The sequence below is a fragment of the Equus quagga genome, chromosome 1 (assembly GCF_021613505.1).
Source record: "Equus quagga isolate Etosha38 chromosome 1, UCLA_HA_Equagga_1.0, whole genome shotgun sequence".
In the NCBI taxonomy this organism is placed as follows: domain Eukaryota; kingdom Metazoa; phylum Chordata; class Mammalia; order Perissodactyla; family Equidae; genus Equus; species Equus quagga.
This window is the reverse complement of record NC_060267.1, coordinates 165,305,983-165,331,321: the sequence shown is the minus strand read 5'-3', so window position 1 is coordinate 165,331,321 and position 25,339 is coordinate 165,305,983. Positions and strand designations below refer to the sequence as shown.

The 25,339-nt window shown below is 42.0% G+C and overlaps 1 protein-coding gene across 3 annotated transcripts in view; it reads right to left on the bottom strand.

Annotated features, from left to right (window-relative positions):
• Positions 1–25,339, bottom strand: part of COL6A5 (collagen type VI alpha 5 chain) — a 130,539-nt gene that overhangs the window by 36,622 nt on the left and 68,578 nt on the right. For all 3 annotated transcript variants that reach the window (XM_046676902.1, XM_046676911.1, XM_046676918.1), the window contains exons 21-35: positions 22,661–22,696; positions 22,086–22,148; positions 20,260–20,322; positions 19,171–19,233; positions 17,762–17,824; positions 16,282–16,332; positions 16,130–16,165; positions 14,430–14,492; positions 13,337–13,399; positions 10,981–11,016; positions 10,842–10,878; positions 6,931–6,942; positions 4,438–4,925; positions 1,621–1,714; positions 399–1,058 (exon numbers count right to left, since the gene is read on the bottom strand). In XM_046676902.1, coding sequence (XP_046532858.1) covers positions 399–1,058; positions 1,621–1,714; positions 4,438–4,925; positions 6,931–6,942; positions 10,842–10,878; positions 10,981–11,016; positions 13,337–13,399; positions 14,430–14,492; positions 16,130–16,165; positions 16,282–16,332; positions 17,762–17,824; positions 19,171–19,233; positions 20,260–20,322; positions 22,086–22,148; positions 22,661–22,696 — 1,828 coding nt within the window. The remainder of the gene's footprint in view (positions 1–398; positions 1,059–1,620; positions 1,715–4,437; positions 4,926–6,930; positions 6,943–10,841; positions 10,879–10,980; positions 11,017–13,336; positions 13,400–14,429; positions 14,493–16,129; positions 16,166–16,281; positions 16,333–17,761; positions 17,825–19,170; positions 19,234–20,259; positions 20,323–22,085; positions 22,149–22,660; positions 22,697–25,339) is intronic.

The following is a 25,339-nucleotide window of genomic DNA, read 5'->3' as shown; positions in this document are numbered from 1 at the left end:
ACTGTGCCATCTTTATACCTCACACAGGTTCCAGGGTGTGACAAGGTCGAAATAAACTAGGTGTAGCAGGGAAAACTTTTATTTCAATGCTTATTCTGGAGACCATCTAAGAACTGCTAAAACTTCTTTAGGTGGAGCCAGTGTGGCTCAGGAGCCCTCCAATCACTCAGTACTTTCTAGTGCTGAGATTCTGGCTAAGAGAGATTCTATCATGAAAAAGGTCTCACCGTATTGTGACCAAAGTACAAACAGGGTATAACCAGACTATGTTCTATCCCTGTCCCCATCTCACCATCTAATTCATTGATTTGGGTTAGCTATAGATACAGAGATATGTTGTTATCAATACTATTAATAAACACTAATTTATTAAGAGGAAAAACAAAATAATGACTTACGTCTGATTGAGTATACAAATGGCTTTGAAAAGTTCACAATATAATCCAGATCTGGTTTATGAATTCTCCCAAGCTGTATCAGATGGTGATCAAGTGGGTAGCTGGCTAACTCCTCCATGTCATCCTCATGTGTAGAGCCCAGGGAAATCACAAATATAACATAGCCTTGACACTTGGCCCTCAGAGCCATCTTCGTTAAGAATTCCTTTCTCTCATGATTTTCTCCAGCTGAGACCACAAAGATAGCCTTGTGTTTTCTCAGGTTGGGAGTTTTTGGGAAGAGATTCTGCATGATCCACAGTAGGGCATGGCCAATAGTGGTTTCTCCATTTAGCTGCTGGAGGATAGTCTGGATGTGGCTCTTCATTACGTCTTCCTTGACATAAGTCGTAAACTCAAATTCTGGTTTTACTGCACCCATCTTTCTCCTAGAACTATCCCCAGGAGAATAGGTCAACAAGGCAATCCTGTCACCAGAGTCTGAGGTTAAAGGGTTGGAAGCAATGTCGAAGTTGTCAAGCATGGAGATCACCAAGGTTTTCATAGCTTTAAACTCATCATTTGCTATATTCCGAGAATTATCTAAGAGGAAGGCCACATCGATGTACGCATTTTCAGGGAAAAATACCTTTTTGGCGCAAGAATTTGGAAAACATTTATCTGAAAACACATAGATAGACACATCAGTGGTTCAATGTCTGCACAACAAGATACTGTTGTTTGAGATCTTCAAGTGATTCAGTGACTGATTACCAATAATTGATAATGTGATCAATTACCTCTTCAATCTCACATCATTTAATGAGGGATTTTCAATGTCGCAATATTTCTGTGGTCAAGAGCAGAAATTTGGGAAGGTCTTTTTTGAAAACAGATGTAGGTAGCATGTATACTTGAAGTCTACAAGTCACGTCCAAACTCATTTAGAAAATATTTACAATATTTTAGAGGCTTTTGATCAAACTACCACATTATCCCCAAGGAAAGCCACATCAATTGGGATAATCTTCTAAACCCAATTTTCACATTCTATGGAAACTCCAAACATTACAGAAATTGAAATGTCATATTTCAATTTGACTGACGTATGGTGTTGAAAGACTGGGAAACTTAAAATAGAATCTATAATCAAAAATAGAAATCTCTGACAAAGCCAGATTTAATTACTCACTCAAGAGGCATTTAAGTGTTTTGCACAATAAATTCTTCTCATTGGTCTTACCATAGCAAAGTGTACAGTGCCGAAATCTTTCCGGTGGTACATATTCCCCATTTGGAGGAACTGGAATCACCTGAAATGTTCCAGTCTTGTCAAACTGTATTGAAAAAGAAGTATAAGCTTATTTGCTCATTTTCTTAGTCATTATCAGGAAGCCATTGTGCTTTAAGGATTCATTTGAAAAACACTTAATTAATCACCATTACCTTGCATTATAGCCCTTTGGTCTATTCAGTGCTTCTTTATACACACTCACACAATCTCCCTATTTTCGTAAACATAACCCAAAGAAATATACAGAAAAGGTATCAGCATCCCTATTTTATAGTGAGAAAAATCCCACAAAATGACCACCAGATTCACACACTGGGGCAAATATTAAAATCTCACTCATTTCCAAGCCTGCAATTCTGCACTGCACTTTTATATGCTTCAGATTATGCACCAGCTGATTATGTACCACACACCAGCTTCTGAAGTTGAGTCCTGCAGAAATTTTATATTCACAAGGTTCCTTTGGCCTCCTGAAGTAGTGATTTCAATTATTTCCACGCCAATCACACTATCTAGAAGAAGGCATGTCTTTCAGATGTCAAGTGGACTTCCCCAATCACAAATTCCAACTAAAAGTCTATTTCAAAAGGCACTGGACAGTAGACAGAAGACACTAAGCCTATTCAAAATTCTTGCTAGTATACTGTCTGATTTTGTCTGTTTCTTGAGTACTTTTTTTGCTTTAATATTCACTGACATGGGCAGTATATAGCATTCATTCATTCATTTATTCATTCAGTAGTCAATAACTACTCATTGGGCATTTACACTGTGTGAGGCACCATGCAAGGCAGCTACTTTTATTACAATGAAAGAAATCTGTCATTCCCAGGTGGTGGTGAGGTCATCTCTCAATCCACAAAGATGCTCATGCTTTTTCTCCTTCTCCCTTGGGAAATTAAAGGGTTAGAAAAGCCACACCCTCTGTTTTTCTGTAAAGTGTTGAGTGAGCATTTGAAAATATTTATAATCATTCCAACCTTATGGTTAGAAAGTATTTACTACATTCCTACTCTCTACTCTTTACGAAACTGGATGCTTTGGGTCTTATTGCATAATTGGCCTTGTTGGTCCTCCATGTAAAGACTAAATGTTGCCTTGGTAAGTCAAGAAAGTTTATTTACAGGAATAAAGCATGTGTTCTTCATTCATTCATTCTTAATGTTTATAGGCATGATATAATGTGCTTACATTGTTTATAGGTGCTGTTCTAGGTGCTGGGGATACAGAAATGAACAAAGCAGATAAAATCTCTACCTTACATTCTAGAAGGGGAATATATACCATAAAATATATCAGATCTTCCTTGACAGATGATGGGGTTAAGTCCTCATAAACCCATCATAAGTTGAAAATACCCTGAGTCAAAAATGCATTTAATATAGCTAACCTACCAAACATCATAATTTAGTCTAGCCTACCTTAAATGTGCTCAGAACGCTTATGTTAGCCAACAGTTGGGCAAAATGATCTAACACAAAGCTTACTTTATAATAAGTGTTGAATATCTCATGTAATTTATTGAATACTGAAAGTCAAAAATAGAGTGGTTGTGTGGGTATAGAATGGTTGTCAGTGTATCTGTTGTTTACCCTCATGATCGCATGGCTGACTGGGAGCTGCTGCTTGCTGCCACTGCCCGGGGTCATGAGAAAGTATCTACTGCATGTCACTAGCCCAGGAAAACAGCGAAACTCAAAATTCAAAGTTCAGTTTCTATGAATGCCTATCGCTTCAGCACCATGGTAAAATCAAAAAACTGCAAGTCAAACCATTGTAAGTTGGGGACCGTCTGCACATAAATCATCTAATATGTCGGAAGGTAATTATTTTTATGCAAAAAACTTTGACTTCCTACAATCCTTTTCATCAGGATCAGTTGTGACTCTCCCTGCGGCTCTTATTTCCAAAAAAATTCTTAGATGTGTTATAAGCAGATTGATTCTCTTCATGTTATAGAGGACTTCTTTTTCTTTTTGGGGGAGAAATAAGTGTATTTGTATGAAAATGGACCTTTATAACCTCTTGGAGGACATGATGGCTTCACCCACCTCCAGGAGCATGTATTTCTTGGATAAGCTGAATATATTTACAAATAGTTGCATAGTAGATAGAGAGGTTCTTCAGTGTTTGGGAGGAGGGAGAGGGAAGCATAGATCTCAGGAGAATCTGTGGATCCAAATGCGATGGAACCTTTCTTGGGAAAGATGTTCATACACAGCAAATGTTTTACACAACATTAGGGGTTCAGAGATCCCCTAAACTCCATCCATCACAGGTTAAGCCCAGCTGTCCAGTGAGATCCAGTGAGCAGATGACAGATTTGAGAAACATCAGAGCTGCAGAGGGCTGGTAGAGTGCCATATTCATGGTCCTTTCTAGTAGACAGACCTGAGTTCAAATCTTGATTTAGCCATTTAGTAGCTATACAGAATTGAAGAAATCACTGAAACTCATTGTGCCTCAGTTTCCCCGTTTTTAAAGAGGGATAACAACTGCATCCACTTCAGAGGGTAGTGAGAATGTATGAATATGTCTGTAAAGCTCTAGGGAAAGTGCCTGGCACGTAGCAGGAGCAGAGCAAATGTGGTTGCTATTATGATTGACTACTGTTATCAGGTATGGGATTTCATGGACCCTGGTAACAACATAACTGTGAAAACTGAAAAGGGGGTCAAGAGGCCATATGTCACTCCCTTCTCACCACTATTCACATCCTGCCAGTACCACTATCTCAAAAATAAAGTTGCCAAGGGAAGTTCTTACCCCAAAAACCTCATCAAGGAAATTCCGTTCATTAAAAGCAAAGACCGCCGGACTGATATCCAGGGCGCTAAGCTCCATGGTGGCCGTGATGATGGACGACCTACTGGCTGCTTCTCCATTGCTAAAAAACACAGCGACTTTCCTCACGTTGTTTCCTGCATATGTCCGCTTGAAAAGATTTCGGGCCACAAACCTCATCGCATTACCAAGGTCTCGGGCTTCTGTGGGGATTTGATATTTTATTTGGGAAAGGAGCTGGAGGAGTTGCTTCTTGCTACGGTAATCAGACTGACGGATGAGATAGCTGGTGTCTGAGTTGTAGGAAACCACAACAACTCTTGCTCCCACAGGGCAATTATTTTCCCTGATGTCAAGGTCATTGACAATAGAAGTGATGATATCTCTTGTTTCATTAAATCTCCGTTCTGTGATACCGTAGGACTGGTCCAGGGCAAATACCAGTTCTGTTGGATACACCGGACACTTTTCTACAAAAATGAAAAGCAGAATGTGAAGTTATTTTAGTAGATCAAAAGCCTTTCCCATTCTCTTTACTCCAGTGAGGCTAGTTCACACTGAGGTCTAGGAAAATGCAAGTGTCACATACGGCTCTAGAACTAGAGGTACCCGCATGTAAGGGAAGGGCAGGAATCTGCTGGGTTAGCGTGAAGGTGTTATAGAGAGAGCATTAATGTTTGGCTACATGATGCTCAGTCTACTCTCAGACTGCTATTTAAAAAGAAATTGGAGGAAGTGTTTGGGCTGATGTGGAGCCGCTCTGTATCCTGATTGTGGTGGTGGTTACATGAATCTATGCACGGGTTAAAACTGAACTCACGTAAAGAAAGTGAATTTTACTGTATGTAAATTTTAAAAAATGAATAAAAGGAAATTACGGCTTATTGGGTATTTTGAAAGTTTACTCTTCAAAAGTTATCAGGAATGATCTACTAATAATCATAATGTCAGCTGGAAGATTTCCATCCACTTATGCCACAAATATTTATTGAGTAACCGCCATGTGAAATGCAGGGTGACATACACTGTGAGATAGGTGCAAAAATGAACCGAATGCAGGTCTGCCCTCACTGGACTTGTACTGGGGAGGATCATTATATTACAAGGTATAGAGTGACTATTATTCTTGATGGGGGTTCAGAAGACAAAGAGGCTGTTTCCAGAGAGAGGAGCTCTTAGGGGCTTCTTGAAAGCTGGCTTTTGAATGAAAGTGAGGGCGGCAGGAGGAAGGGAGCAGCATGGACCGCGGCACGCTTGCAACAAGCTATTATAAAAATGGCACTATCTGCCATTCCCAACTCAATCCTAATAGTCTTATGATGCTTGAACTTTAGGAATTTCATAGGGAATCTGCCCTATGCATCAAACCTAACTTTTCAAAGTCCTTGTTAAAGCCCGAACACAGGAAGAGAAAAAGGAATTATTTTAAAAATAAGCACTTTTATCTATATAGGCTGTTCTACTATCCCCAACCTGGCTAGCTCCCAAAGCACATTGAACTCAAAATATCCCATATCCCAGTGATAGAAACAGGAGAGGAAGTATCGATTTAGAGATGTGTTTTGACTCAGGGAATTTTACTGTGAAGAAATTTGTAAAATGTGAAAGCCAGTAACGAACAATAAGAAAAATGAAGCATTCCTTCTCTCTTAGACCTGCACTAAAAATTGTTAATAAGTGGTAAACAAGCATCTTCAAGACTGACCTATCATCACAGATTCTCCCAGAAGGCAGAGCCAATTTCTGTTTATTTTTATTCTCTCCCTTTCCTAGTGCCCAGCAGGGGACCTGATAAATTTAATTCAAATCCATGAAGTTTCATTGGGCACTTACCAGTGCAAGTGTGTTTTGGTTTTTGGGGGAGGGGGGAATTAAAGTAAATGGCGCCACACTCTGGGATAAGCTCAAAGACCCTGTGGGTCTACTTCAGCAGGCCTCTAGGAGACCAGGAGCTCTTGAAGTTGACATAACTGGCTTCAGTGGCAATGTCATCTGACGGATCTAAGGCGCCATCAACACCAACTGCAGGTTGGGCCCTGGGAAGACCATCCACAGCAGGGTCAGGTTTACAAGTGGTGGGCACTTGGTGAAATGAAAGGTGTGACTGTGGGTCAGAGAGAGGACAGGAAACATCGCCCATCCAAGAAGCCAGTGTTCATGGGATCAGCAGCAGACAGAGCAATAGCACGTGGTCAGGCAGAGAGCCCTGTCACTGAATTCCCCAGCAACACTGGGCCTCCTCCATGAAGAAAGTGAGGTGTAAACTGCGACAGGACCTAGACAGAACAACAGTGTGAAGGGGCTGGGGGCTAGGTGTCACCATTTTACAATCAGATTAGCACATGACATTGACAATTATGGTCATAATCAAAAGACAGAAGTGTCTGCCTAGATGGAAGTCCTTTTTCCCACGGGGGTCTTGTCAGAAAGGAGTAATTATTTCAGCACAAAACATAGTACGGTAAAAATACTCACCTTTCCAACAAGCTATAAAAAGGAGAGAGAGAGAGAGAAGAGTCTGTTACATTTTTGGAACACAGACTAACATTCAAAACAACAACATTTCAACAAAGCTTAACTTTTTGCTTGACTCAAATTGCAAATGAAGCTTATTCCTAAATTAAGGGACACCAAGGTTAAAGTATTGAGGAAGACAGACACAGAATTTTATTAATTTGTGAACCTCCTGGACCTTTTCTCCCTGTGAGTCATGGCCAGCGGACGTTAGCTGAATTTTGGTTGAAATCTTAAACACTGATCACATGTCTTAGAGGCAGAATAGGTGAGCCTCTGATTAAATGGCGAGATAGCTAAAATTCAATTTGTTTTGTCTCTCTTCTGATAGCCTCCCGAGATCCCCTCAGCAAGGCAAGGCTAAAACATCGGGTCTTATTTTCTTCCCCCACGAACACTTTGGGAATTTCTATTTTCACGCGCAACTGTGAGGATTTTCAAACGAACTTTGTCTCTGCTAAAAAATATACCTCCTGTGTTTGAATGATCTCCATATCTAGAGAAAAGAGGGAAACCCCCCAAGGCTTTCTCCTGAGCAAAACAGCATCTGGTTTCTCTCAGTGATTTACGAATCAGGGGGAAATGTTGGTAAATCTTTAAGGAAGTACAGGCCTGACAATTTCCCTGGTCATTTTACTCAATTCCTAGGAAGCAAATGAGTCACTCCAATGTAATAAGAGATTTTGTTAGGACTAGCAACAAACTGGCCTTCCATCCTGCTGTCCCACAGCACACTCTCCCCTCCTGTCAACCCTATTAGCACCTTTTTTTGTCTGAATCTTGTGGCCCTGAGATGCTAACAGTCAGCAGACACAACCCACAGCCTCCTCTGCTTCTCAAGGCCTGAGACAGATCCCTTTCTTCTGACCGAGAACTTCCGTTTGTTAAGGTCCAACCCAACTGAGGCTAGAAGCACAGACACTGGAAATAGCCACCTGTCTGGGTTTGAGTCTGGTGAAGAAGGACTTCAGGGAAACTGCCTGACCTCTCTTAGTGTGTTTCTTTTTAAATTTATTTTTCCTAAAAATCCTCTTCACTGATGCCTCTCTCTCCAAAACTCTCATCATCCGGGGCCTCTTGTTTTATTCTCGACCACCCCCTCCCCATTTCACCCTAGCCTCTTAGATCTATTTTATTTTGGGGGTGAAGATCCCAGCCACCAGCTCAGGACCTGGGCCCTCATCCCTGTGTGGCAGAGGCCTGCTTAGGACTGAAGAGCAAACGAGGTTAGACCAGGAGTCCAGCCTTGCAGCGCCTCAGTGATATCATCTATAAAGTGAGGCTCTCTGAATTAGCTCTAAGACCTGTCTCCTGAATCCTCATCTCAGTTCTGCATTGCGGAGTTCCATGCTCTCCAATCAGCAACGGGTCTGGTTACAGAACCCACTCGCTCTTCCCGGGTCCCCTAATTTCCTGGCTAACTCCTTTTGATGAGGATTTTAGGCTGGTTAATTTTAAAACTGCAGATGAGAAGCAGGCTCCGAGGAGTGGAATTTGCTTGCCCTTTGATGAGAGACATTTGCATTTGTGAAGGAAATCTCCATGCCTCCCTCTCTGTGCCAGGAGGAAGGGGGGATGGCCTTACCTATGGAAACTCATAATGGGGAAGGCAAGAACTTAAGTTGTTTACTGTCTGGCAACCTTATGTAACTGACCCCCCCCCCCCAACATCCTCCTTTGTCTTTGGCTGAGGATAATATTTAGGCAGTGGCTTCTGCCATTTACTCAATCCGGTTTGATTCTTATCTAAAAGTTGTGGGACCACAAAATGGCCGGACCCTACCGGCACTGGTACCATTTTAACTTTTTTACATGTTCTTTCCTTTGTCTTGTAAAGAGATAACTCACATACCTATGCCTTAAATTTAACCTTACTCTCCACCCAACTGGGCAGCAGAAGCGGCAGCAGCGGCTCCTCCTGCCCGTGGTCCCTGTCCCCACGCAGCAGCCTGACTGCCCATGGGTCCTGTCCCCATGCCAGCAGCAGCGGCAGTAGCAGCTCTGACTGCCCATGGGTCCTGTCCCCATGCTATTCCACACTATTCTCTAAATAAAAGAGCACTACTGCCAGATCTTGAGAGTCCAAGAAATCTTTCTTTCGACTCCTTGGCTCACCAACTCAGTGTTAGAAAGCTATCTTCAAATCCCAAACCCTCCAAGGGTGGGTATTCACCTCCCGGCCTCTTCTACCTCCTTTGGTCTTCCTTGGGATGACAACACTTGATTTCGCTGCGAAGACCAGCAACACCTTGAGGGAGTTTGATCACACACTCACCCCCCACCCCCCAACAGCTCTCCCTTTGTCCTCTCGCTGTGGCCCCAGGCCCTGGTTCTCACCCTTCCCTATGCTGGAGAGCCTTTCTACCTCTCAAGCGATGTCTTTCACACTGGTCCCCTCCCTTTGAATCTTCTCACCATTGGCTTCTTGCTCTTTTCAAGTTGCCCACATTTGTCAGGACCTGCTCATCTCTGCAAAGTGATTTTCTGTCCTCTGGCCCCATTCTTTCTGCTAAGATGGCTCCCTGGGTTCAGCCCTTGGGTTTCTGTTTCTGTCTCTCTACTTTCACATCCTTAGGAACCCCATCCATCCATGTGGCTCTAAGGACCACAAATGCTCCAGTGACTTCAACGCCTGAGTCTCTTCCCCTGATCCTCACCTTTGTTAAAGGCCCATTTCATCAGCTGCCTGTAGATCATTTCAGTTTAAGGCCTACGCCACACTCCTCTCCCTCTGAAATGGTTAAAGTCATCATCTTTCCCTACCAACTGACTCGCCCTCACGACTCCACCTCTGTCTCCTCATCCACAGTGACACTGAGCGCCCCCCGCCAGCGTTACAGTTATTTTAAACTTGTTTTTGTTGTTGTTCTTTCCTTGACACACGCTTGCAATTTCTCCATTTTCACCCAGTCTCCTTCAGGAAAGTCTCTTTGATTTCCCCATTTTACATTCTTCTCACTGTGATTCTATAAGCATTATTAGAAACTACAACGCAAACATGAAGCAAGAGAAATCATCTTAAGTTCTACCACCCTAACACAGGAAACTGTTACAGTTTTCTACTTTTACTTCTAGGACTTGTTTCTATTTATATATATTTAGCTATATGTAAAAATAAGGAGGATCCAATTTAATTTTCTGGTTTTTAACAACAACATTTTCCTTATTCTGATTGAGTCTTCATAGAAACATATCTGCTTCATATTTTGCACCATAACCTAATTATCCTATAAGTTTAAATAGTCTAAATGTATATCCATTTTGCTCCTCTAATGAACAATATTTCAACTCCCATCTTTACCTATAATTTTTTCCTTTTTTTTGCTTTATTTCCTTAGGATAAACGTTCAGAAATGAGATCACTGGGCTTTTTCTCCTTCTTCATAACCAAAGACCACCTCTCTATTTTTGCTGATTCCTGCTTTATTCCTTTGCTGAAACCATTCTCTTGCTGCTCCCCATAATTTTCCTATAACCAGATTCAATCACCTCCATCCAAAGAGACTTCACTAACTAAGTAACTAACGAACTCAAAACCCCACGTTCATCGCTTTCACACCACGTCCTCTCAGGCCTTTGTACGTAATTGTTATACTAGTGTAAGCTAACACACATACCTCTTGACTTGGTCACCAGGCATGCTTTCTCTCACTGTATGAATTGCAACACATGAGCTCAGGCACATGTCTTTTCCTCCCACCTCTGATGTGAGCTCTTCCTACAGCAGGCACTCACACCAAGCCTGCTGCAGAGGATGTCTGCCTTCTCCAACAGCACATTCAGCCTACTGAATCTGCATACTCACACTACCTTCATCATAGGTGCCCTCACCAATCACTGATGCTCTTGTTCCATGACACACAGATACTCACGACTAAGAGTCCGTATGCGCTTGATCAGATCACATTGCTGAAAATAAAAGAAGAGAGAGAGAAAAGAAACATAAGCACAGTGACCTCCAAGTGGCCATCTTTATTTCTCAGTGGACTGGTTGAATAAGGAGATACATACAGAATATTCAGACTTGCCCGGCATGCCTTTAGCGCCCTAGGAAAACAAAACCAAAATAATTTATTGGTATGTGAACCAGAGTCTTTAGTGACAAAACAAGAGCAAACAGAAAAACCTTCATTAAGAGCACAGCTGGCAGAGAGTGATTAAAATAATCCTGCACTGGTAGATTACAGTGCTTTATTTCCCACTCACATTAGAAGTGTAAACTTTTCTGCTTCACTGTTTTATCAGTTAAGCTAATGTCTGTCCAGAGGGAACTGAACTATTTTTCTAGAGTGAGAAGAAACAAACGTATTTCTTAAAGATATTTGTACTAAAGATATGACACTTAGAAGGCGTTTCTCATAAGAAAACTTAATCCTATAAAGATTTCCCAAAGGGTGGCACTAAGGAGAGGACTCTATTGAGAGGTACAAATATATTACAAATCAAGGAGTTTAAAATGCAGGCAGCAGCAAACAACCTCTATAGGTGTGAAAGAACCAAAGACAACTACATAGCAAAATGGACAGGACACAGGAGAAGAGCATATACTAAGCTCATAAATGCTGAAAGCTTATGGAGTGAAGGAGTGCAAATTACTAGGTGAGATGAATAAGGGGAGCTTCCTGATAGAAGTCAATCCTTCTTTCTGGGCAGCTGAGCTTTTCTCTTTTTCTCTCTTACTTCCTTTTATCAGGATCAGGCTTCTCTTTGGCAGTGATCCTTAACATGTCTGTGCACATGGATCCCTTTGGGCAACTGAAGAATACTAGGTTGCTAGCTTTAGAAAACGCTATTACATGCTCACACTCCTACAGTTTCACTGGCCCCCAGAAGCTCAACCAGGCATCTCAGTATAAGAACCTCTGTTCTAAATGATAACTGGGTCATCTACCCATCCATCCATCCATCCATCCATCCATCCATCCATCCAATAAACAGTTAAATGCTGAATGCTGAATGCTGAGGTGCCCCATTGTGTGCTGCTGGTGTTAACAAGAACTGCTGTGGCATCCATGATTCTACCCATTAGGTCTTCCTGACCTAAATCAGGAAATTATGCATCTCAATAAATGATACTGAGTCTTACCCTTCCATTTAAAAGTTATGGCAGAAAACAGGAGAGAACACTCAGCCATTTAAACAGAGAGAGGAACAACTTCTGGCTAATAAATAGATAGCCTACATCTTACAGAAGATCAGAACTGTGGAGAGTATGTCCTACAAGGATGAGCTTAAGAATAACTTCGAGCAAGTTCTTAAGCAGAGACTGAGGATCCAGGTCTTAGAATTTATCCAGAAGATAAATTCTACTGGATGAGCAGGACCAAGCACGAGACCAGGAAGACATGGGACCCCCCCCCCCCAAAGGAGAGCTCCAGAAGCTGGAAAGGAGGTAAACTCAGACCAGACCAGACTGACTCAGAGACTAGATTCTCACCCACTTGACTAGGAATATTCACCACTTCCTTAATGCAAAAGAAAGAAGAGATTGTGTCAGAGTGTCCTTTGCCGTTAGTTATTCTCATTCTACTGTGGATTCAGTCATCCACAAAACATGTGTGTCTTTTGTTTTCTTTATAAAGTCCCGTTTATAAAGTTAAAGAATGTTTAAGTCTAACTTTTCTGACTCCAGGTAGTCACAAAACATTACAATGCAAAAAATAAGAAAAACAGTGTCTCTACTCGTTACACAGTGCTGCCTGTACCTCCTACACAAAACTCAGGGGCTGGCAGCATTTAGTTCTTACCTAACTGTGCTCATTAGGGGAGAGAGACGTGTAAATAAATCATCACAATAACATGAGGGGCATTAAAATAGAAATACGGATATTTCATCAGTGGGAGATGTGCCTGACTCTGCCTGGGGATGCTTCCAGACGTGACATTTCTCTTGTAATAGAATCACAGTGGAAAGTTGCAGTTATATTTCCAAATCTCTCTACAGTCTAAATTCTGAGGATAGGAAGGCAACGATCATGGTTATGGGAAACCCTCTCAACTTGTCTCTCATGATGGAACTTTGCCAGGACACCTTTATGAAGCTTATGCAATCCCATCCCTATTTTTTAAACCTCAGTAAAAAATAACAGTAACAGCTAATATTTGCGTTGAACTTTACAGTTTCCAAAGAGCGTTCACTTTTGAATATCTGATCCTCACAGCTACCTTCTGAGGTAGTTAGGAGAAGATATGTTATCCCCATTTTAGAGGTAAACTGAGAGACCCAGTGACTCGCCCAAGGGCACACAGCCAGCAAGAAGCAGAATCTGGACTTGAACCCAGTGCTTCAGACTTTAAATTCTGTGCCCTTTCCATTGAACATCCTGGAAACCAGTAAATGCTACTTAGTTCTCATGGGTATACTTACTTTCCGTCCAGGAGGGCCTTGGTCTCCTCGAGATCCCTCCTCACCTTTCCAGCCCACATGGAGCTGCAGATAGGAATATGCATTAGTTTCCACATTGTTTATCCATGAGGACTACTTTAGCTTTAATGAGACTGTATAATTAAAATATATTTTTAAAGAAAGCAACTATTAATTCAAGTCAAGTAAATTGCTTATGTGTCATATAAACTACCCGTTCTTAATCATTGGTAAACGTGCATTTCCCTCTTAGCCTCTTCATTCAGTGACATACTTTGCTCTGTGCATTTAAATCTAAATTAGTCATAAACTAAGATTGGCACAAAAAAAAGCAAATATAATAGGCCACGCAGAGATCTAATAAAAAAATCTTCCATCTGCAAAGGATCAAATAAGAAAAATAATTCCCCATATACATAAGAAGACATGGGTGGGCTGTGTCATTCCCATGCCTCAAGGTGATGGATATGGATGCTAATGAAATTTATCCAGCCAGATGGAAAGTACCCGTTGAATTGCATCTCTTTCACACTGATAATGACTACTGATATTACACTCAAATCTTACAATGAAAGGATGTTTGTCTCAGCATTTTGCTTTTAAGTAGGTATAACATTCTACTCTGCACTTTGCTAATTAGAAGATCTCAACAGCCTTTCTTAAAATGAGTACCCCATAAGACCTTGGTTGTAGGTAGTGGAATTGTCAGAAAACCCTCAGGGACACAGTGGGAAGATGTCAGCTTCATTTCCACTCACAGGGTTAATACTCTGGGCTTTAATATGTGCCTTAGAAAAGACTGGAAGGCACTGACATTTCTTAGAACAGCCAGTTATCAATCTGTAAATCTTTAAAATAGTTCAGATTCATGGAATCATAGAATTTTAGAGCTGAAAGTGATCTTTGGTGTCATTAAGTTCAACTCTCATGTTATACAAATAGAGACCCTGAAAAGGTGTGTTGAAGGTCACACAGCAAGGAAGTAGCATTTCAGATGCCCTTGGGTTGGATCAATAACCCACATTTATTATTATAACATAAAAGCCAGAGTCTTCCAAAGAAACATTTATTATTTCTGGCATTATAGGCTACTTACTGTTAATCCCCTAGATCCTTTGGGTCCCGGCCTCCCAGGAATTCCAGGATCACCAGCATCACCCTAAACATTCAGATATAAAAAATCAAGATATTAAAATATTTGCTCTGAAAGAATAAAAATAATTCTCTCCAATCCAAAAACCTAACTGGTCTTATAACTATGCTATATACTAAACATTAAATGTCATCTTCTGTCATTTGGAACTAAGTCATTGATACGTTTAGAGATTTTCTAAACTATTTTTAATTTTCTGAGAATACAAATGTTTTTACGCATAAATATCAATGCAGTGGCTATCCAGTTACTAAAAATATCTAAAGAAAAATTCTTGAAAATCAGGGAAAACATAAGGAGCATTGACTACATAAAATACTAAATAATGAATTATAGAGCTGGCCCCGTGGCCAAGTGGTTAAGTTCGTTCTCCACTTTGGCAGCCCAGGCTTTCGCCAGTTTGGATCCTGGGCGCAGACATAGCACTGCTCATCAAGCCATGCTGAGGCGGCATCCCACATAGCAGAACCAGAAGGACCTACAACTAGAATATACAACTATGTACTGGCTTTGGGGAGAAGAAGGAAAAAAAAAAAAGAAAATTGGCAACAGATGTTAGCCCAGGTGCCAATCTTTAAAATAATAATAAATAAATAATGATTACTTCTTAAATTCATGAATCATTCCTGAAAAAGTTGAAGGTAAAAAAATTTACTCTGACTCTGATGGGAAACTAATTTTAGCACTTATCAATATGCTAATTTCACATTTATACGCAAATTGAAATATGCTAATTTTCTCCCTTTATCAGTAAATTAGAAAATTGGTCCTCTACAAGGAGAACTCTTGTCCTAACAGTTATTTATGTAGTCCCTTCTTGTACCCTTCTCTACCTAAGGAAGGAATCTCTTTTGGTAATTCATCAATTAAAAGCACTTTCGAGAGGATTCAAAATTTGGCTGTTTTCCTATAGTTGATTTGATTTGCTTGGAATTCTATTTTTTTAACGCATAATTTGTATTTTAATTTGAGCATCAACAATTGGAAAACACTCTTCTGGACAGGACAATTTTTTAAAACAAGGAAATCTTATTCCAGACTTCCAGTGTACAAAACAGACAGAATATGAGCTACTCTGGTTGAAATGGAAAGTATGTCCGGTTGCAGAGATGCAGATGGATTTCAGTCTGGTAGGAATTGAAGAGTTCTGGAAGATGTTTGATCAGGAGAGTAACATAATTAGGCTACGCTTTGGAAAAATTCATGTGACAGTAGTGCTTGGGATTGACTGAAGCAGGAAGTTGGAAGTAGGAGACCAATGAGGAGAATATTGAAATCTCTCAGGTGAGAGGAAGCGAAGGCCACCATAATGAAGAACAAATAAATAGGAATCGCTGAAGTCAAGAGCTTTGAGTGAGATCACAGAAGCAGAGAAATCAAGACAAAGAGCTAAACTTGAGAGGTTACCTAGAAGTAGAGTTTCAAGACAAGAGACAACAGGCAATAAAGGACAGGATGATCTTTCCCAATTTAAAGATTCATAGGAGTTAAGTCTGGTCCTTTCTTCACGAAGCCCAGATGAAACAACTGCCCTGTTTTGTTTGTTTTGTTTTCCATTTCATTCAGTTCTACAGGCTTACCTCAATTCTCAAGTAAAAGGTCAAGATCGAGATAATTTCAAAAGAAGGTCATGTGCACAATACCTTTTGCCCCATATCTCCAGGGAATCCTCTTGGGCCCTATAATTTTCGGCAGAGAATATAAATAAATCAGCATACCACTTCTTCAGTATGATCTTTTCGTATTATTTAGGTTTGCTTCGTCAATTAAAGAAATAATTCTTTTCCATATTTACCTTTATTCCTTTTCGACCTATAGAACCATAGCCTGGGATGCCGTGATCTCCCTGTGAACAAATCAGTTCATTTTAATTTCTCAAAAGTGAAAATTAATTGTAACCTCTACTGGGGAGATTATAGTGTTAGGAGAGTCGCTGGGGGGACTTCAGGTGGAGGGGGCCTAATCAGTGACCTTGAATTCTGGGAATATTCGTACTGCTGGGTTTTCTTCACTTTCTGGTATGTGCCCTAGTACTTCTTTAGGCAGCTCCGCTCTGCAAACATTGCAGGAGGCAGAAGGATGGTTGTTTAAGACTTAGAGAGTCAGTGGCATTTATTTGCCTGGAAAATTATGAGCTGGTCCAAAGGACATGGGTGAGGAATTCTCCCAAGAAGAATTACAAATGGCCAGCAGACATAGGGAAAAATGTCATCCTCACTAGTAACCAAAGAAATGCAATTTGAAACAGTAATGAGATACCATTTTTTGTCAATAAAATTGGTAAAGATAAAAAAGAAGTGTTGACACCGACTGCTGGTGTGGATGCCCTGAAGCAAGCACTCTCCTGCATAACAGACCGATACATGTATCTGTATATATCATTTGAATTTTCCTAAAGGCACTTTGCAATAGAGTTCAAAGTCTTAATTAAATGTGTACATAATCTTTGACTCAGTTATGTTACTTCTAGAAATTTCTATGTAGAAACGAATTATGATTTTGTCCAAAAATTTAGTTAGGTACAAGAATGTTCATTGTTGTGCTGTTTATGACAGTGAAAAACTACAAACAAACTAAATATCTAATAATAAGAGATTGGTCAAATGAACGAACGTACATACATTCAGTAGAATATTTTGAAGCTATTAAAAGTGGTGTTGAAGAAAAATGAAATGACATGGAAATATACATGATACATGTATCATGACACATTGTTTACAGGGAAAAATAGAGCATGTTTGGTTTTTTTTTTCGTATCTCCAGAATGTTAATGATAAATATCTCAAAATAGTGGGATTATAGGTAAATTTTTTTTCTTCCTCATCTCCCATCTTTTATGCGTGGTAAATTTCCTATAATATCTATGTATAACATTTGCAATAAACATTATTTTTAAAAAGGAATAAAAAAATTGTTCCCATATTGGCTGCTCCATGGACTGAGAGCTACCAGAACGGAGGTCCCATTTCTTGGCCCTCCTCCCCTCTTCTTGTCACCCTAGAATTTTGCAAGAAGGCAGAGAGATGGGCGGTGGTGTTTTTCAACTGATATATATCTATATGGCCATCTGGGTTGTTAAAATGTTGCAATGCTCTATTCTAACTTATCTGCCATGCTCTCTGCGGGCCTCCTTTCCCTCCAGCTGTTCTGACAGACCAGGGGGCTGAAACGCCTTCAGCATCCCCGTGCTCAGGCTGATAGCATCAGGCCCCTTCTCTTCACCTCAGAACTCAGCACTGGGAGCTGGGAAAGGTAAGGATCCTCAAACCTCATACCTGTTTTCCTCGCTGTCCATCTTGCCCCACTGGCCCAGGAACTCCAAGAATTCCAGGTTGTCCCTAGGAAATGAGATAAGAAGAGCTTCAGATCAGTAAAATCATCCCCAGCTCCCACCATAGGAAGATCTGTCCACTAGATGTGGAGACTCCAAGTTCCCAGTGAGGCTCAATGCCCAGTAAGGAGATGGGGTGGAGGAAAGAAAGAATGATCTTCCAGAGGGCAAGCCGAGAATATCAGCACAACCCAGGGCTGGACTCAAGTACTGCTTTCCTAGTGTTATAGAAGGACGAAGGAGAAGCAAAGAGTGGAAAATTGACTCCAGAGAAAGATGATTCATTTGCCCATCCAACAATTACTTATTGTCCTGGAAAATAAACTGTTGGACATGATAGATGTGGTCCTGGCCTCGCCCAGCATAGGCTGGTTGGAAAGAGAAACAATTAGACAGGCAATTATAAACTCGTGTGATAAACTTCTGGGTGCTATGGGAGCCAAGAGAATGCAAATCTAAATCAGATTTGGTGGGGCTGGGGAGTGGGCCGCTTGAAGGAAAGGAGCAGGGGTGCCAAGGCTTGAAGGATGAGTTGTGTGAGCTGGAAGAAGGATCTCCAGAGGAGTGAGAATGATCCAGGTAGAGAACAGGCATTGGTAGAAACCTGGGGCAGGCATGCAGGAGAGAGATGAGCTGTGAAGCTTTAGAATTAAACAGGGTCAAAAAGCAAAGGGCCTTCTTTACAGTCTGGAGATTCTCCTAAGGGCCATGGGGAAATTAAGACCAGCAACATAATGTGTGGGGCTCAGTGTAAAAAGAAAGCACAGGCCCCTCGCTCAAATATTAAGAGTTTCCAGATGATGATAGCAGAGCATTAAACCAAGTGTGGGGCCCCCCTAAGCGAGGCTCCTGTGTGACTGCACAGGTCCCAGGCCCTGAAGCTGGCCCTGGGGGAGGGAACCACTGAAAGGTTTTAAGCAGGGAGTGAGATTTTGAATAAGCCCATAGTCTGCTCTCTGACAATCTCCAGCAGAACCACCTCAGAGATGGTAGGTTGAGCTAGACAGAGAACTGCATGCACAGACAGATTTGAGTTCTGTCACCCGCCTCCCTCTGCCCAACTCTGCCACCAAGTGCCTTCATGAGTTCAGAAAATCAGGGAGCTGAAGAGATTTTCCAGAGTTGTTTCATGATGGGTGAGATCACTGTCTCTCCTAGTGAAACAGGGCAGTTCCATGGAGAGGTAAGCAGTTAAACATCTTTCCTCAATGGAAGGGAAAGAACTATTAGCAGAAAGCGGTTGGGTGGTTGATGGTTCCAGGGTTCAATCATGTGAGGAATTAACATGAAAATCCAGAAAGAATGGGCGTACTTCTTTCTCAGAATTTAAAATCTATAAGCAATAACACTTACTTTTTTCCCCAAAAGTCCAGGTGCTCCAATGCTCCCTTTCACTCCCACTGGCCCAGGAGAACCCTGAAGGAAAACGGGAGATGCAAATGCTGGCGCTGCTCCAATTCTTAGACAACCCATTAGATTGGCTTTGCTTTTCTTCATGTCATTTCCAACAACTCTTTGATGCCTCCTGAGGGAGAGACCCAGCCACCCAGGGCAAAGAGACATCTGGGCTAAAACCAGATGACTCAGGCTACGGTCGTGGTTAGAGGACCAGGCCTTCATCAGCAGGGACGTCAACCAGTCCATATGGGGCCTTAGTGAGAAACAGAAAAGGCGCCCTTGACTCAACACATGTCATTTCTGAAGGTGGCAAATTTGTAAGGTACTGACTTTGTTAAAACGAGATGTTTGGCTGTCATTGGCACATTTGTACACTATACCTTGCACACATACAAAACAGGACACAGAAATGTTTCAGCTTCCCTTCTGAAAAAGGGAAAAAATATCTTTCACAAAAATGCTAGAAAGATGACTGAGCAAACACAGGTGTCCCTTGCCTTCTGAACTCTTGCTCTCTGAGCTGAAGAATTGAATAGATTCAGAACATTTTCATTCGAATCCCTCACCCATCCAAGCTCTCATTACTCACTGTCAGAAACTGGGGAACCCAATAGCTTCAGAGGGTGAAGTCAAAGTTGATCTTAGGAATCAAATCAATTTGGCTAGCGAGGAATAGTTATAGAGTCAATTTCAAATATCTATAGTCAATGGAGATCTGCGTGGCACAGATCATTTTTACAAGTTAGAAAAGCCAGAATAATGTAACAGATTTTAAAATGTTCACAAGTCAGCAAGAGTTGTATTCTTCCAATTGCTTCTTCAGTCTGCTGAAATGGGTCTGTACTTTCTAAATAAAACCCCAGTGAAAGAAAAAAAGGAGTGTTTAAACTACGTGCAAGGAATCCGAGCTGTGCTAAAAACTTGTCCCAGGTTAATCCAAGAACGAAATACTCCATGTGTGGATAATATAAAATAAACTATCTGTGGAGGAAGAGGAAAATAAAGGTTGGAGACCATTGACTGTAACGTTTCTGAGTCACTCACCTGAGGTCCTTTATGGCCTTCGCTTCCCTTCTCTCCTTTCCTGCCAGGAATTCCATTTAACCCCTTTGGTAACAAAAGAAACACAGTGCAATGCAGTCAATGAAACTTCCTTCCTTCCTTAGTGCCTTTGAAAGACCCCACAGAAAAGCACTGGTCCCGCCCTCCAAGCAGCCTTCGAATTCCTGAGATTAAGCACGTCTTAGAAGAGGAATTGTGGGGAGACCCAGACTCAGCGGCACAGATCTTATGAAGGAATTTCCAGCCTGAGTTTAAGACCTTCATCCCTCTCTGACAGGGAGAAATGAAAAAGTGACTAAAAGGAGAAATAAACCCACCCGAGACAGAAGTAAGACCTAAACAAGAGTCGGCTGGATTCCCGTGACACCCCAGGTTACCTGAGCCGAGGCGCTTATCAGTGTGCACCATAGAGAGCCGAATTGTCTCAAGTTAGCACGAAAAGAGCACTTTAGCAGCAGACCCATCAGAGTAATTAAAACACATCTTCTGCCGTATTTACCAACAAATGCATGGTTCTCACACTTTCTCACACAGAAGAAAAAACTAGAGGTGCCAGTAATGTTTCTCACTACCAAAGCACCAGCGGTAAAATGGGCCCTGTGGCCCTGCGCAAATGATGGATGGAGCAACTGGGCTAGCCTTGGTTCACCGCCTAAGTGTCAAAGGGACCGTGGGTAGCTGAGGTAATGTCGCATCTCTCCCCACAAAGCCTGAGGGTGCATCTAGGCTGGTCCCACGGTTACTCACTCTAGAGGACCTGCTCGCTGTTGGCTTGGCTCAGGGAGCCCAGAATCACTCAAGAGAATCCCAAATTCCAGTTTAGTATTAATAATCTGGAAAGTTTTAGAAGAAAAATGAACTCCTGGGAAGGTCTCAGAATGAACACATCTACACAGGCCCTTCCAGACAAGTTCAGGCTTAAAGTGAACTCTGTAAGGTGACTAAATACCCGTGTGTTAAAAAGCCATTCTCTAGGGACGACCCCAGCATCTTTCTGACATGCAAGAGCAACAGAGATGTCCCGACTCTGATGCCCATATCACTAATGACAAGACCAAGAGAAAATGCAAATGGCTCATGTAAAGCCCTCTCAGTGATGTTCCAGAAGCGTTTCATCTCCTGTGGAGCCAGCTTTAGATGAATTGAATAACAGTTCCAATTCCTACTTTCCTTCACTTCTTTCCTTCACTTTTTCTTCACTACATTCCTTCATGGGAGTCTATGTGCAGGACCTCAAGTAAGAAAAACCAATCTGTTGATCCTGACATTGATTACTAATATAACATGAAGGTCTTAATAATTCATTACTAAAAACATGCAGACACAAGATCAGGCGAGCACAAGAGCATGCCTTTCCGCTGCAAATGTAGGAGCAGGTTTGACGGAGTGAAATCACTCACCCATGATGGGAAATGTAGAATTCTGGAGACACGTACCATGAAGGAAGGTAGGGGCAGATTATAAATTTCTCACTTATTTCTTTTTTTGGTGAGGAAGATTGGCCTTGAGCTAACATCTGTTGTCAATCTTCCTCTTTTTCCTTGAGGAAGATTGTCACTGAGCTAACATCTGTACCAATCTTCCTCTATTTTGTATGTGGCATGCCACCACAGTGTGGCTTGATGGGTGGTGTGTAGGTCCACACCTGGGATCTGAACTGGCAAACCCCAGGCCGCTGAATTGGAGTGAGAGAGCTTTACCACTGGCCCCAAATTTCTGAGTTATTTATGTCTGTACAGAACTACCTGCCATCTTCCCATCAGAATAATAGCATTATTTATCAATATTTACGAAATATTCCAACACACCTGTGGGCCTTGTGGTCCCTCAGCTCCCTGTGCACCTTCAGCTCCAGGATCTCCCGGCACCCCCTGATGAAGGAGAGTTTCCAGTGTTAAGATTTTCTCCACAGAGTTTCCACATAGCTTTTCTATTTATAGTACCTTGTACTACAGCACACAAATACTATTTTGTCTGACTCTTGGCTCACCCCTTACTTTGCCTAGGATTTTACTCTTAGCAAATGTGTTACAAAATGAACACAAGGTCGTTTCTAACGCTGGTAAAGAATTTCACTCTATTGCAGCCGATTCCAGGGTCACGTGGAAAGCAGTCAAATGCACCACATTTGGGACTGCACAGGTCCTCTGGTCTCCGAGGAGTCTGTGCAGGAGCCTTTGCCTTAGCCCCGGCCTGTCCTGTCCCTGACAGCTGAACTGACGGACACATATGTATCCCCCCATTAGTGGCGATGGACCGTGTTCCGTGCTTGGCACTTCCCACAACATCCTTGTCAAATGCTCACTCATTCCCAGCACCATCAGCATGTGAGGCACCTCCTCGGCCCCACCCACACAGAGCACAGGAAGTAAAGCATACTCACCGGGGTGCCCTGGAGCCCCCTCTGGCCTTCTCTGCCCTGGAGCAGAAAAGGCAGTGTTAGTGTGTAGGTGTTTGGATGGAGGTTCCTTAGGGGCAAGGCGGCCTGTCTCATTCCTTGATAGACATAAGTAATGAGCAGCCCACAGCAATGGCTTCCCCGAGGCACTTTCCAAAGACAAGGTTTCACACTGGGCACTTAATTATGGACTAACATTTGGGGGATTGATTGCAAACCAATCTAAAAGTCATTACAGATCCAGCTCCAGTCTGACAACCTCTGACAATTATCCAGGAGGCTGTTTGGAGAATCGAATCCTCCTGAAGAACCTGTCTTCTGCCTTTCCCTCTTTGACAAACCCCACAAAGGACTGTCTGCTAATCAGACGCTTCCTGCCTGAGAACAAGCTGTGGCATATCCATCTCTCTCTGTGCCAGGCTCCTGATTGTATCTTGGGGGAGAGTAGAAAAATTGTTAGGTACAGTGCTGCATATGGGCCCACTGGGGTTTGTCTCCAGGGAATTCTACAAGGAGGAAATGGCCGATGGGGTCTGCTTAACTATGTGACAGTCCACATGGCACCACCGGGTTCATCTGAGAAAAGCAGGCTGGTCTCTGCTCCCAGATCCTTATGCATGGATCCAGAAGTGATTTCCCGCTGCCAGCTCAGGCTCTCCACCTAGTGGCCATCTCTGCCACACCCTCTCCTTTCCAGAGGGCAGCCAAGCTGGGAGACGATTCAGACCCCAGATCCTAACTTCTTTTTCCCTAAAAAAGCAACATAAAGTCTGTACCCTCAGCCCCGCAGGCCCCACTCCTGCCTCTCTGAGAGAACCTTGGAACCATCAATTTACTTTGTGTTGTGATAAACCACTATGAGTACTTTAGGTACAAAACAAATACTTCAAAAAAGCCTATTAATTAATTAATTCATTCATTCATTCAGAAAGCATGGAAATTGTTACTTCAGAACCACTGTTTTCTTTCAACCGCTCACCCTCTGAAGTTCCTTAGAATCACCTGCCTGACCGTCTATCACCTCCAGCAGGTTCGCTGATGACCAGAATTCCTCCACTGAGGTTCTGCCCCTTGATTCAGTTACTCTGTGCTTTTAAAATGCAAAGACCCTTGGGGAGAAGTTACTCATTGTAACTTGTTTGTACTTTGATGTGACTAATGGAGCTCTTGACATACGAAAGCAGAGATGAAACAGTAAAAAAAGAAACTGTAAAGAAAGGTTGAGGCCACTGTTTCATGATGTCATAATTCTGTCTCCATCAAAAAGCAAGGATAAAATAGCATTTATTCTGTGACCAGACAGTATAGCACAATGGTTAGTTCATGTGCTTAGAAGTCAAGCAGTCTTGAGCTCCACTCTGTCCTTTAATGCCTGTGCGGCCCCGAGCAGTTGCACAAGAACTGTTAGCCAGCAAGGTTAGGAGCCTGGACTCCGGAGGGAGACAAACCCCAGCTCCGCCAGTTACTACCTATTCTGATCCTGGGTAAGTTTGCCCGAGGTTCCTTGATTTTCCTTATCTGTAAAATGGATATAATAATAGTATCTGCTTCGTAAGTTTGTTATGGGGATTAAATGAATTAATATTTAAAAGTGACTTGATCAGATCCTGGCACAAAACAGATACTATAGAAGCATAAACACTACTATTCGTAAGTATTTTTTTTTGCATGACAGGCCGAAAGCAACGACCTGCAATGTGGTTTCAATGCTCTGGTTCTCAGTACATTGATCCATTGTTTTGGCCACAGCTGATGCAACAATTAATTCAGATAAGTTGAAATTCCATCACCCAGGAGGCAACGTCTTAGGTTTCCTTGTGTTTTTAGAATTCACTTAAGATCCTCTGACCCCCATAAAGAATTCTGGCCTTCACCGGAAAGGTGGAGGAGGGGGTAGAAGTGTCTGATGTTGTTTTATATCCACGTTGCCTTGTTTAATTTAGGAGAAGTGTTTACAAAGGAGATGTGCAGGGAAGTGGGGAAGATAGGGGAGGGAGAGCCCCCTGTCCTTGGAGTGACTGAAAGTAATTAGCTGGTTTGTCCAAGTAGTAATCTGCCACCCCACCTCTAGCATCTCTTTGCAAAAACTGCCTGATCCATGGCGAAGTAATAAAGCTATTTCAAACTGAAAGTATTTTCTCTTAAACCAACAAAAATACAAATTTATCTTTCAAATTTATAGCACTTGGTTCATCTTGCTGCTCTCCTGCTTCCTCTGATTAATTTTAATTCTCTTGAGTGGAGAAGAGGGCAAAGACCCAACGAATTTTACCAGAAGCTCTGGGAAGCCTAAGCCATCTGAGTGTAGATTCTTCCCCATAAGGACTCGGAGCCAAGACAAACAAAGGCGAGAGGAATCAAAACGCATTTCTCCGCTAGCTGTCCCAGAGAGAAAGGTAATCAGCCACAGCCTCAGAGCAGAGAGAAGATTCCAAGTTCGCAATAGAAAAGAAAGCCAAGCATTCTCAGTTCCCTTTTGAACAAAGCTCAGGGCCAAAGCTAGGATGCTGTACGTTATTTTCTCTTTATGACCTCTTTGCTGAGCACATGATTAGGTGGTTTCTAACATGTTATAATTAGCATCTCCAACTTCAGTAGTCCACAAAGAGAAAAGTGATTCCTTGGCTGTTCCTTAAAAAGAAGGGGAAATCCCATCTCCCCATT